Genomic DNA, 13,262 nt, shown 5'->3' with positions numbered 1-13,262 from the left:
TTCATTGCTTTCACATTTATTATTGGGTCCTTAGGAAGGCGTTATTGGCCGATAATATTGCATGGATGATATGATATTGTATACAAATGGAAGGGTGAATACACTAATTCTGAACATATTTGGTGGACTAGAAAAAATATATGATTGATTAAAAAACTATGAACAAAACCTCTCAGTATAGAGATTGGAAAGACATGTATTGATGATTATCCATGTATGTAGACATGGGAGCTTGTTGTAGACCATATTAACCAACTGTGTGCTCATTAAATTGTTGACCATAGGAAGAGAAACCAACATGTTGATAGGTTGGATTGATGAGGCTCTCATGTCATGTTGTATTACGAGAAGAGAATGAAAAATTATAAATCAATAAAAAAACATGATCAAATCTTTTAGGAAGTGAACTTACATCGTCAGCCAAGCCAAGATTGATTGTGAAGGCAATGCATAACGAATAATTAATGAATCATTACATATATGTTGTGGTGTCATGCAAATAACCATTATCACTAAATTGAGTACCTTGGATGAGATCATTATATTGATAATTCCATATTGCTATCCACTTTTGGTGGTAATCTAGTCAATATTTGTTTGTTCTACATCTCATATCTTCTTTGTGAAGTTGATCTAAGTTTAATAAGTCAATTAGAATATTTGTTGAAACCTAAATTAGTACATTACTCAATTAGTATGATGAAATTCTACTATGGCAAACACAAATAAGAGAAACTATAACTCAACTAATTGGAGAAGCCTCAACAATAATCAATGGTGTGATGTCGTCCCTACTCTAAAGAGTCCATAAGAACTATAAAAGTTGTCGTTAGTATAAGAAAAAAAATGTTATTAAGATTCAATGTAAGCATGATTTCAATAATTAAGAACATATTTGGGCTATAACTCATCTAACAACTTTCATATTAGAGACATTGTACTTGTAAGGAGATGTTGCCTTTGTGTCGATGCACAACCCCACATTTCATTTAAATCGCAAAAGTTAAAATTTAGTCAAACTTATATTATTGCATAGGTAATTTTGTAGATAAAAGATAATTATGTGTACCTTTTCGTAAGTGGAAAATCAAGTCTTGCAGCAATAATGTCTTCAACAATTTATGGGTTAATAGATGAAGAAATACATTTAACGTGTTCCCAAGCTCAACATTGGTACCACAGAACCTCTAATGTTGTCTTGGCTAAAGTCTATTTCGTGATCCAAAACATGATAAAGACAAGCCAACACAACGAAACCTTAGCTATAATTTGAAACAAAGTTTAAGTCAACCAATAATAAAAGATACATTAGATGAACTCTGCTCATTAATGTATCTAGTGTAAGTAAGTGTAATGAGTTCCAAAATATGTACTTATGCATGCTGAGGGAGCACATTACTGATTGAATCATCGGGTAACTATTGGAAGCTGTTGTTCAACTAGGATAATTTTATTGTATTTCCTTTTCAATAACATTTGAGAAAGGTATCTATTCCAATAATTGTGCACAAAATGACACCTTGTCACCACTAATCACTCTAGTGACCATTTCTCCATCAATGGGTAGACCTAATTGCAATGTGACATCCTCTAAGTCACTATTGATTCTCCATGTGGAAGATGAAAGATATGTATCTTCGTTCTCCATTTAGACAATGCTCAAGTATGATTGATATCGATATTTGTGAACGTGAGTATATGACCAAATCATGCAACATGTATTAAATCTTTTACTCATGTGTTAAAAAACTTGGCATGCTTTGTTACCTTCCCAAATTGTCTTGGTCATATGTTTCTTTTGCAGATGAGAAAATCTATGATACCCGATATTTTTTGGACGTAACATTTTTATCATGATCTAGAAATTTTAAATATAATATCTTCAATTCATTATTATTTATAATTTATTTTCAATGCACATTATAATTACTTATTTATCTATAATTCAATAATTCAAATCCAAATTTATTAAAATATATTTATGAAATTTAAAAAAGAAAATAAATATTGTATTTAAATATTTTGACATTGGTGTAAACTATTTAAAAAATTAAATATATGGTTCATTTTTCCCATTTCTTAACTAAAATAATTAAAAAAAATTTACTCAAACAATTCAATTATTTCATTTTTAATTTAAAATAATTATAGAAAATTCTTAGAAAATGAATAAAAAAATGGCACATTAAATTTATAACGTTAGTAAATAAAGAAAAAAATATTTGGTTCAAATTCTATTAACTTTCTAATAAAATTAGAATTACAACTATTTTAATTTTGAAAGCAACCCACCTTTTTATATTGTTTTTTAATAAAACAATGACTATTTTTGTATTATATTTTTAATAAAATAGAATTTACCTCTTATTTGATTAAAAATAATATATTAGTGAAAGAAACGAGATTAAAATACTAAAAAAAATTAAAGTTTTAGAATATAGAAGTTAAATATATTTTAAACAATATCTATAAATTATATTTGTAACATCCCAATTTTCATAGTGTTGACCTACGATAGGATATATCATATTTTTAATATTATAAAATAGTTAAGTTGATGGAAACTCCTTTTGGGAATTCATCCAAAGAAGTAGCAATTTAACCTAAGGCTAAGAAAGGAAACAAGAAATTTTAAAAGTTTTTTTTTTAATTTTTTTCTCTTAGTCTTATAATGATTCTCTTTGCTAAATACAATTGTACTATTTTGTAGGACCTAAATAAAGGTTGGAGACCATGCATAATCAACTTAGGAGGCTTGGCAAGCTAAAAAAAAGCAAAGGAATCAAAAGATGGAGGAAAAAGAGTGTTGTACAAATATTAGCACATAACTTCCAAATTGGAAAATCAAAGCCAGGTTGACTTCCAGGTTCACGTCAGTGCCAGCCTGAACCACCATGCACCCAACCATCTCGGACCAACTTTCTCATTTAACATGTTTTTAATGTGTGATTGGGTGAAACGTGGGCTCCAAGTGATTTAGCTTCTCTAGTACACTTCTTTTTTGATGTGTAAATGAAAAGCAACTTAGAAATGGAGGTCTCTCTTCACCTATAAAAGAGAGGACCCCTCCTTTGTAAAAATCACCTTTGAAGTATAAATGAATTGTTGTTGAGTTTACTCCAGACCTTTATACTCTTGGATCAATTATTGTGTGGTAATTCATCACACTCTCCTCTAGCTTCCTTCCCTGTTGGAAGGCCTTCTAAGCTTAGAGAACTCAAACACTTACCCGTCATTTACAGAACCATTTCATAAGCACCTTGCGTGCACCAATTTCACATGCATCCAATCCATTCCGATGCCTCCTTTTACAACTTGGAGTTGTTCTAGCATGAAGCTTGAACTTGCTTCCATCATTTGGTAGTCAGAGCCAGCACATCCATGCAGTTCTTCAAGAGCTAAGCCACTCTTTCATCTAGTTTTTCACTTCCTTGTTGTGTTGTTCCATATTGTCACTGTTTTTGAATTTTTTTTCAATTCTGTTTGGCTTGATTTCATGTTTCCTATGGCTATGATTGTGTTTCCAATATTCCTACATGTTTTTTTGACATTTTAAATGACAAATTTCATTAGTTTTTCATTCAATTCATCCTAAATCTAAAAATCTAATTTGTCTAGTTATATGCATCTTGATGCAGTGTTGCTTCTATTTTCAATTGGTTTGATCTGTTCCAGCTTTGATTTTTCGTTTTAAAGTGAGTTCATATGCATGTGTAGGCATGTATCAACTAGTGAGGCAATGAGACAATGTTCTAGCCTTGGTGATATGAACTAAAGTGTTTGAACTTGATTCTGTTTTCCAAAAATCTGCACAAAGTTTCGTTTCTAGTATCCATTAAAAGCAAGGAAATGCATTTAGCATAGCTTGGTTGCCATAAAACTAGTAACACTTGTTATCCAATGTTTTTGTCAAGCTTTTTCACCGTGCTTGCTATCCTTGAATGTGTATTATGTGTTTAACATCCTCTAGCTACTTATCTTCAGCTAGATCTAGTGTGTTAGGCTTTCTTCAAGTCATTGCAACTGCTGTCCAATTTTGATTCATTAAAATCTGATTTCTGGTGGTAATTTTGGTGCATTTTTGATGCATAATAGGCTATAACAAGAGTGAATTGTTGAATCTTGCTGCTTTTATGCATTTCCAACGTTTGAGCAAGTTTAAATTGCCATTTCAAAGTTGTTTGCACGGTTCATTTGGTCATTTTCCAGCATATATGCAAATTTGCCTTTTAAACCATCAAAATGTGCTTTAAAATGGAAGTGAACCAGTGATTTGGTATTGCAATCTGTTTCTTAAGTTGTTTCAGTGTTTGAACATCTTTAAAATGATGATACAAAGTTGTTTGATACCTCAATTTAGCTGCTCAATCACTTCCAAGCAATTTTGGGTTAAACCACCACATTAGAACCATTTTTCTGGTGCAAAATTATTTCCAAGTGTTGTTTGAAATTTTGCATTGTTTAATTTCCAATTATGGATTGGAAAAACCTGGTTTAGTGTTTCCAAACGAAATTACATGATCAAAGAAGTGTAATCAAGTCATAAAAAGCAATTAAAAACCGTGAAATCCAGTTTTGAAGCCCAAAAATCAGAAAAAGAAGTGTAATCAAGTCATAAAAAGCACTTCATTGGGGCATTTTATCCAACACTTTTGCATTTTATCAAACAGTTTGCTGAAACTTGGAAGTTAATATGTGATTTCAGTTTTCTTGCTTGTTTAATCCATTGTAGTTCCTTTGTTAGGTTCCTTTTGTGTTCCTTCTATCGTTCAACACCTAAAACCATTTGAATTGCACTTGTTTGCCTTCAAATTGTGCTATCCAAATCTGTTTCTAAGTGAAAAAAATCTGGTGTAGTGAAACTGCTATTGTTGGTGTTGATAGGGGGAACAATGTGATAGCTGAACCCAATCCCTGTTATGTTGTTTTTGATGATGACAACACATTAATAGCAACAACACATGAATGTTGTAACGTCACAACAAAAAAGTGTTTTTGTGTTGTGTTATACATATGTGAATTTGTACATGCTTATTGTGATAAATGCATATACTGTGACAAATGCATATGTTCGACATACTGTGTGATTTATGCATACTATTGTGATTATGATGTGATTATATCTGTGTATGCACATTGTATGTTTATGTGTATTGAAAACCACAAGCACAAAAGCACATCTGCATGACATAATCGATTATAGTGTTGTAGTAATCAATTAAGGTCATCAGACAACTTATGTTTTGAACTGTGGCAGAACAACTAGTTTGAATCGATTACATTAGGTGTTGAATCGATAAAATTCGTGTGTTTGCAAATATCTTTTTCAAATGTGTTGTGATAAGTTTTTGGGAAGAAAAAGTTTTCAAAATGTGTTTAAGTGTTAAGCTTAATCAATTACATGTGTTGTATATTCAATTAAGTATGTTAAGCTTTGAAAACTGATTTCATGCTTGTCTTAATTGCTATAATGGTCATATTTTTAAATATGTTTGACCAAGAATTTAATGCAAATCGATTACATTAATTGTACATTCAATTAAGAGCTGAGTTAGTTGTAATATTGTTACAACAATTTTTATGTAACCGATTACACTACTAACCTAATCGATTATTTTGCGTCAGAACTGATGAAAACTATATATTGACTCATTGTTTGAATTTCTGTAACTTTTGATCATTCTAACATTTTCATACTTGATTGTTTTGATATTAGAAAGTTTACAGATTACTCAATACACTCCAAGAATCAAGAACGCGAAGAATTTTGAAGAATCTTGAAGAATTCTTGTGAGACATCTTTGTGGATTACATTAGCTGATCACATTAGCACAACTGAAGGTGCATCTATATTGATCAGGAGAGAAGATTTACAATCTTTGACTTGTTGTTTCCCTGGACGTGCGCGTTAGGAAGAAGAGTGATGTGCTCTTGACTTTAAGAGGGCATTCTCAAAGGGTTTCTGCAACAAGACCGTGGGGTGTTGTGTTTCTAGGTGTAGTTGTTTCTATATTTAATTGTTTGAGTGGGAAAAGTGTTTACTTTGTGAGGGTGTGTTCACAGTAAAACCTTTGTTGTAATTCTCCAATCATTATAGTGAAATATCCTTCAATCAGTGGTTGATTGGAAGGGTGATTGGATGTAGGCATTGAGGCCGAACCAAGATAAAAACTGTGTTTGAATTTCTCTCATTTATCTCTTTACATTTGCATTTACTGTTTCATTGCACACATATTTGCTTACTGCACAAGAAAGGTTTTAAGAACTTTATACTTTGCGAAAAAGATTTAAAAAGTGCAAGTTTTTAAAAAAACACCAATTCACCGCCCTCCTCCCCTGCCCCTCCTCTTGGTGTTGAGAAAAAAGTCTCATTATTTCTAACAATTAGCACCAGAGCTGGTTTTCAAAAGTTATTTGAAAAACAAATTGATTACCATGTTTGTATAATCAATTAGTTGATCCTGAAATGACTTTTGTTTCTCAAACCTTTGGTGAAGGTGCATCCACAAATAGGGTTGATATCTTTGGGCAGCAGAGACGCAGAAACACACTTTTTCACTCTCTGGAGGCAGAATTGGATGCGGGAGCTCTCCTCTTCAGTTTCTAGGGTTTTTCTATCACTTTCATTCCATTGTACACCTAGTTTCTCCATGATTATGGAGAACTAAACTCATTTGTTGTTGGGGAAGATGTAACCTCTAAACTCTCATGTATTTGAATTTGTTCTAAATTATTATATGCTTTTTTCATTAATTGTTAGGGATTTTCTCCTTTGCTCTATGCTTGTTATGTTTTGATCATTCATGGCATGATTTTATGGTCTTCTTTGTTATTGGGAAATACCTAGAAACCACGATCTAGAGAATTTTTCCCAAAAGTAATATTGCCCAAGGATGGGGATAGGAGGTTTGGTTTGTCTTAAGCTACTGTTTGTAATGCAAAATTAATTATTAGGGATGCAAGGGATTGTGGTCTAATAATTAAGGATAGACTTTCTTCGCCGAGGGATCGGGTTTTAAGTAATTTAGATAGTGACATTAACAATTGAATAAAGAATATGAATTCTTATATGCATGAGAGTAAGGATGGTGAAATCTAAACCCCAACAACATACTCATCTCATATTATCAAAATCATTCATTCACATTTTTGTGTCTTGCCCCAATTAATCAAATTGCATTCATATTTACTTTTTCTGCACTTTTTCATTCTAAACAAATGAAATTGTTCTTAAGTCTTAATTAGTTAAGGTATACATGACTGTTCAGTGTCGTGAGTCTTTTGGGATATGATACTTGGTCTTACCATTTTATATTACTTGATACGATTCGGTACACTTGTCGATGTGTTAACAACTATCAACCTGTGAGGCTGAGTACGTTGTAGTGTCTTAGAGTGTGTGTCATGTTGTTTTGCATAGAAATCTACTAAGCACACTAGAGATGAAGCAAGAAGAGAATATTGTGATCTGAGTGGACGACAGGTTAGCCATTAAGCTAGCAAAGAACTTGGTCAATCATGAAATAAGCAAACACATTGATGTCCATTTTCATTTTATTAGGGAAAAAAATAAAGGAAGGAAGTGTGGAGTTAGAACATGTGGGAACTAGAGAGTATATTGCTCACAGGTTCACAAAGCCACTCCCTGTGCTATTGTTCCATGAATACAAGAAGTTGATTGGGATGAAGAAAGAAAAAATTGAAGTTGATGAGAGAGTTTTGTTGGAACAAATTTAGGAGTTATTAGACAGTTATTATGAGTGGTAGTGTTTAATGTATTCAAAGAGCAAGAGTCACAAAGTTAGTGTACTGTATGGCCCGGATGACCATACATTTACCCCACACCTAGCAAGCTCGACGACCTTAGAGAGTAGGAAACAGTTAAGTAGCGACTGAACGTGGCAAAAACAGTAGGCAAGACCAAACAACCAGCAGTAGAGACGTCCGGCCTTAGTCAATACACAGGTTTTTCTACAAAGATTAAGGTAAATGGTAATTAGAGGTATTGGGTTGAGATTGGGTCGTGATTAAGGTTTCACTAATCTCAAGCTCATGCCAAAAAACTATAAATATAGGTCAAAGGTAAGAGATAGGTGATCACATTTACTATGCATTTAATACCATTACACTGAACTCTCGTACAAACATCTCACTGACTTAAGCATTGGAGAACCTTTGGCAGGTACACCTCCGAACGATGAAGTGAAGACAAGGATTAGAAGAGCAACTACCAGACGATATCCCAGGAAAAATTGTACATGTGTTTGAAGTGACTCGACCTTACCCAAAATAGTTAGGATGTTATGTTTTTATCACTTGTGCAGTAAGAGGAAATGACACCGGTTACTTTTGCTTATAGGCCCCGGTTCTACAACCGAGGCGTATACAGACGAGGTAAAAAATGGTAGGTTTTATGCCTCGGTTGCGGGCCGAGTAAAAAAGAATAGGATTATGCCTCGGTTTTTAGATAACCGAGGCAATAACGTATTTTTTTTTAAATTTTTTCAGCCGTCCTCAGCCATTTGGGGGTTCACAGCAAGAACAACAACATATCAGAAATACACAACACAGAAGCTTCATCCCACTTTCATTGCACAGTATACAACGTCAACAAAAGACATCATCAACAAAAGAGAAGTTTCGCGGAGGCCGTCGGGACTGAAGGTCGTTTCGCGTGCCCCAGATCGTGACGGTACCGGAGGCGGAGGCGACCCACTCGCTGTTGGGGGAGAAACGCGCGATGGTGGCCGAGGCGGAGGCGACCCACTCACCGTTGGGGGAGAAACGCCGATGGTGGCCGAGGCGGAGGAGACGAACTCGCGAGGTTTAGGGCTTTGCGATTTGGGCTTCGCGATCTGGAGCGGTGGATGAAACCCTATTTCCGGCAGAGGCAGCAGTGTCGGAGGCAGAGGCAGCAATGATGGAGGTGAGCACTGGCAGCACAAGGGTGGCACGGCGAGCCGTGGAAGTGGTGGAGGAACCCGCGACGCAGAGGTCGCGATCTGGAGCGGTGGATGAAACCCTATTCCCGACAGAGGCAGCAGTGTCGGAGGCAGAGGAAGCAGTGACAGAGGTGAGCACTGGGAGCACATGGTGGTGCGGCGAGCCGTGGAAGTGGTGGAGGAACCGGTGACGCAGAGGAAGAATGGAGAGCAGGAGGAAGGAGAAGCTGAGGAAGGAGAAGTCGTGGAAGTGCTGATTTGACGCAAATAGGTAAGTGCAGAGTGGCAGCGAAAAAAAGCTTTTGCTTTGGCACCAGTTAAAAGGCCAGCCCGAGGTATAAAGTGCTGGACAACATCAACGATTTCGGTTCCTGATGAACCAATGCCTTTAAGTCTAGCGTAACAGGTAAAGTTGCAGGCGTAGCAGTGATATAGGCCTCGGGTCTTAGATTAACCGGTACAATATCGTATATTCTGCCTCGGGTCTTAGCTTAACCGAGGCATATATGTTAGCTTTATTTACGATTCTGCCACCGTGCTTTTATACGTTTCGGGTTTACTTAAACCGAAGCGTATATAGCGCTTCCCAATCCCCTCTTTTTACTAGTGTATAATTATAGTCATTATAGTATTGTATTTTGTACAGAAATTATGGCAAGAAGATGAAAGCCCACATGTTTCTCCTTTAAATTGTAATATTCAAGTGAAATGAAAACACATAAAAGCAAATTCAGATAATTTTAAGTGTCATTTTTCTAACAGTAACTTCATATAACGTCTGTTGTAACTTTATGAAATGTTCCAAATGTCTGAGTAGAAATATAAGTACATATATAAAGAGAGTAATGTTATGCATATATGGAGGTATCATACATTATGATTCTCAACCTTAAGTAACTTCATACAACATTTGTAACTTTATTAAATGGTCCAAGAGATGAAATATAAATACATATATAAAGAGAGACATCTTACGGAGGGTATCAAACATAAGCATCTGAGAGCAAACGAGGGCTAATGATGGCTGAGAGAGGCACTGCCTTTTGCAAAGTGAGTCCAAAGGCCTCATCCATGCTTAACTCTTGAGCATTTGGTAACTTCCAGTCAAAAGAATGCACCAAAGTGCCCAAAATGTACTGAATCACCACAATAGCCATTCTATAGCCTGCACAAATCCTCCTTCCAGCTCCAAAGGGAATTAACTCAAAATGAACTCCAGTAGGATCAACTTTTGCACTCTTCCCTCTGAGAAACCTCTCTGGATTGAACTCTAATGGGTTTGACCACACATTGGGGTCTCTCCCTATTGCCCATATGTTCACATTCAGCCTTGTGTTCTTGGGGATGTAGTACCCATTAACATTGCATGCTTCAGTTGCCATCCTAGGAACACTGAGGGGTGTAGACGGATGCATCCTATATGTCTCCTTGCAGATTGCTTCAAGGTATGGTAATTTGGGTAGGTCGGATTCAACAAGGACTCTTTGCCTTCCTATTACTTCATCCAGCTCTTTTTGTGCCCTAATCAAAATATTAGGGTTTTTTAACATTTCAGCTAATGCCCATTCTATGATGCTAGTTGATGTGTCTGTGCCTGCTGTGAACAGATTCTTCACACCAAAACATACATCTTATGATTAGAAAAAAAAAAACAAAGTCACAGCTAACGACAAACAAAATCATGATGTACATTTGTGCTTATGTATGCTGAGGTTAATTCAAATCAATATCTTGTCAATCCAACATTTTCAATAAAAAATATTTTTAGACACGTTTGCTTAATAACTTTATTGGAAACAACCATACACACCATAAACTTTGTACAGTGAATCATCTCATTCAAAAATTATTAAAATCGAATATAATTATTACGTATTATAAGTATTTTATATAATAAATAATTTAACTTTCAGATATTTTAAATATTATATATAATCAATTATTTTTTTTTATATTCAATTTGTTAATATATTTTGCTGTTATATAATTATTAAATTTTTAAATAATATGTATTTTTATTAGCAAAAACAAATTAAATTAATGAAGTAATAGGGTTATCTCAACTCATATACACAATATTAATAAAAAAAAAAGAAAACGAAAACAGGATTAACACTTTAAGGGCTCATCTTCTTTAACTCTAACACAAATATTACATTCCATAAAAAAAGAGACTTGAAAAAGAGTAGAACATCCAAAATCTCAATTCACTTCTTATCTAATAACAATTTAATCCAAATCATTGTTTTCCCAGGCAGAATATTAATTGGTAGAGACTTTATTCAAACTTATTTTCATTCAAACTTTTTAAATAATACCTTCATTCAATTTTTTTCTTCTTAATATAATATCAGAAATTTGATTACATAAATTCTCATTTTGAATATACATTAATCATTTGCCCTATCTCTTTGTAATCCATGACACCTATTATAAGCTTTTCAAGTATATATTTTATTTTAACTCGATAACCAAAGATAATTTATGTCAAATATGTTATGATTATTTTTTTTATCAAGAAAATATATATTAATAAAATTATAATAAGGTAACCAAACTCATATTTATATATATATATATATATATATATATATATATATATAAACTATATATGTAAAAAAGTAGAAACTATGTTTGAATATTGTTGATTCCTAAATACATATATATATATATATATATATATATATATATATATATATATATATATATATATATATATATATATATATATATATATATATATATATATATATATATATATATATATATATATATATATATATATATATATATATATATATATATATATATATTTTGGTGTTTCTATCGGATCTAGTAGTCTCGTATTGTTTAGAAATTAATTTAAATACTTTTTTTTCTACTAAATGAGATTAAAATGGTAACAAAACTTCAAGTTCCCAAACAAACCATTATTTTACTCACAACACAAAAATTCACTTTTAAATACAATTTTCAATTATTTTTTAATTTAATTTAAGGTCTTTTATTATAATTTAATATAGACATATTAGTAATTATTTATTTTAGTAATAAACTTTGCAAGGTTTAAAAATATATTTAAACTTCTATCAATAAACTTTGACTTTTTCATAGGTAATTAAAAAAAGGAAAAGTAAAGCATTAGAGATGTAAAAGAAAGAGAGATGTACCAATAATAGAGCCTTGATGTTGGAGAAACTCAATCTTTCTTGAGAAGGATCTTCAAGATTTTTCATCACAACATCAAGAAAATCTGGCTTCCCTATACGTTCATGAGAAGACTTCATATGCTCCTCAATAATCTTGCTCAAAAACACATCAAACTTCTTATGTAGCCTTTTCATCTTTCCCACCACACCTTGGAAGTCCATCCAAGCAATGCAAGGTACAAAATCACCAATGTTCACACCAGAAATTATCATGAATTCCACCACCATCTCCTTAAATTCCATAGACTCCAACCCTTTGTTTGAAAATATTCTCTGGCTAATTACAACTTGGCTCACCATATTAGTGATTGCACAACTCAACAAATCACCCACCACTACTAATTCCCCTTCTTTGGCACACTCATACATGGCTTTTAGCATGTGTTTCACCTCACTTGCTCTCACATGTGCCCAATCATTAAGGGCCCTCCCACCAAGCATGTGTTGGTTGGCTAGCTTCCTGAGGAGCTTCCATTTGGGTCCATAGTTTGCAAAAACTAGGTCTTGTCCATTGTACCCCAAGTGGGTTGCCCCAGCAATAGTGGGTCTGTTTAGGAAATTATGGTCCAAGGCTTTGAGGAATGCTTGGGCTGCATCCGGGCTTGAGGCTACCACAGTGTCACAAGTTCCCATTTTGAGGAACATGACAGGTCCATATTTCTTGGCCATGTTTGTGAGTGTGACATGAGGCATGCTACCCAAAAGTGGTAGAACACCAAGAATTGGCCATCCTCTTGGGCCTGGAGGTAGATGTACAGAATTTCTCACGATTGATCTAATGAAAAAGCGTGATAACAAGAAGATGAGAACCCCAACACCAAGTTCTCTGAGAAAGACTGCATCAAAAGTCATCTTGTTTGCAATTGAAGATGGCAAGGTGGTGCAATTGAGTAATCTATATATATATATTGTTGGAAACTTTTACAAGTTTTGTAAATATGAGATATGAGAGATGTTTTGTATAGAGGAATTTGTTATTTTATTCAATTCATATAATCTAATATAATAGAATATTTATCTAAATGTTAAATTTTTTAAATCTGAATAATAATTGATTTCTAAATCGGGAAAATATTTGTTTGAAAGATATATTTTAAAAACCAATTTAAAT

General features: G+C 33.6%; 2 protein-coding genes across 2 annotated transcripts; both read right to left on the bottom strand.

The window, feature by feature from the left end:
• Positions 1-8,576: 8,576 nt before the first annotated feature.
• LOC108341417 (proline-rich receptor-like protein kinase PERK14) lies at positions 8,577-9,446 on the bottom strand. The gene is made up of 2 exons (XM_017579102.1): positions 9,439-9,446; positions 8,577-9,336 (listed from the first exon to the last, which is right to left on the bottom strand). The coding sequence occupies exons 1-2, from the start codon at positions 9,444-9,446 to the stop codon at positions 8,577-8,579; spliced, it is 768 nt and encodes a 255-aa protein (XP_017434591.1).
• A 306-nt stretch (positions 9,447-9,752) lies between these two features.
• LOC108342643 (flavonoid 3',5'-hydroxylase 1) lies at positions 9,753-13,004 on the bottom strand. Its single transcript, XM_017580436.2, has 2 exons — positions 12,113-13,004; positions 9,753-10,552 (listed from the first exon to the last, which is right to left on the bottom strand). The coding sequence occupies exons 1-2, from the start codon at positions 13,001-13,003 to the stop codon at positions 9,926-9,928; spliced, it is 1,518 nt and encodes a 505-aa protein (XP_017435925.1). The 5' UTR covers position 13,004; the 3' UTR covers positions 9,753-9,925.
• Positions 13,005-13,262: the final 258 nt, after the last annotated feature.

The sequence above is a fragment of the Vigna angularis genome, chromosome 6, assembly GCF_016808095.1.
Source record: "Vigna angularis cultivar LongXiaoDou No.4 chromosome 6, ASM1680809v1, whole genome shotgun sequence".
In the NCBI taxonomy this organism is placed as follows: domain Eukaryota; kingdom Viridiplantae; phylum Streptophyta; class Magnoliopsida; order Fabales; family Fabaceae; genus Vigna; species Vigna angularis.
The sequence above is the reverse complement of the archived record's forward strand: the minus strand, read 5'-3'. Positions and strand labels throughout refer to the sequence as shown.

What these genes read in the sequence shown, in the direction of transcription:
- LOC108342643 (XM_017580436.2), bottom strand. Translation starts at nt 13,003, where the DNA reads ATGACTTTTGATGCAGTCTTTCTCAGAGAACTTGGTGTTGGGGTTCTC. An exon ending in ACATCAAGGCTCTATTATTG is followed by an intron (nt 10,553 to 12,112) that starts GTACATCTCTCT and finishes TTTGGTGTGAAG; the next exon opens with AATCTGTTCACAGCAGGCAC.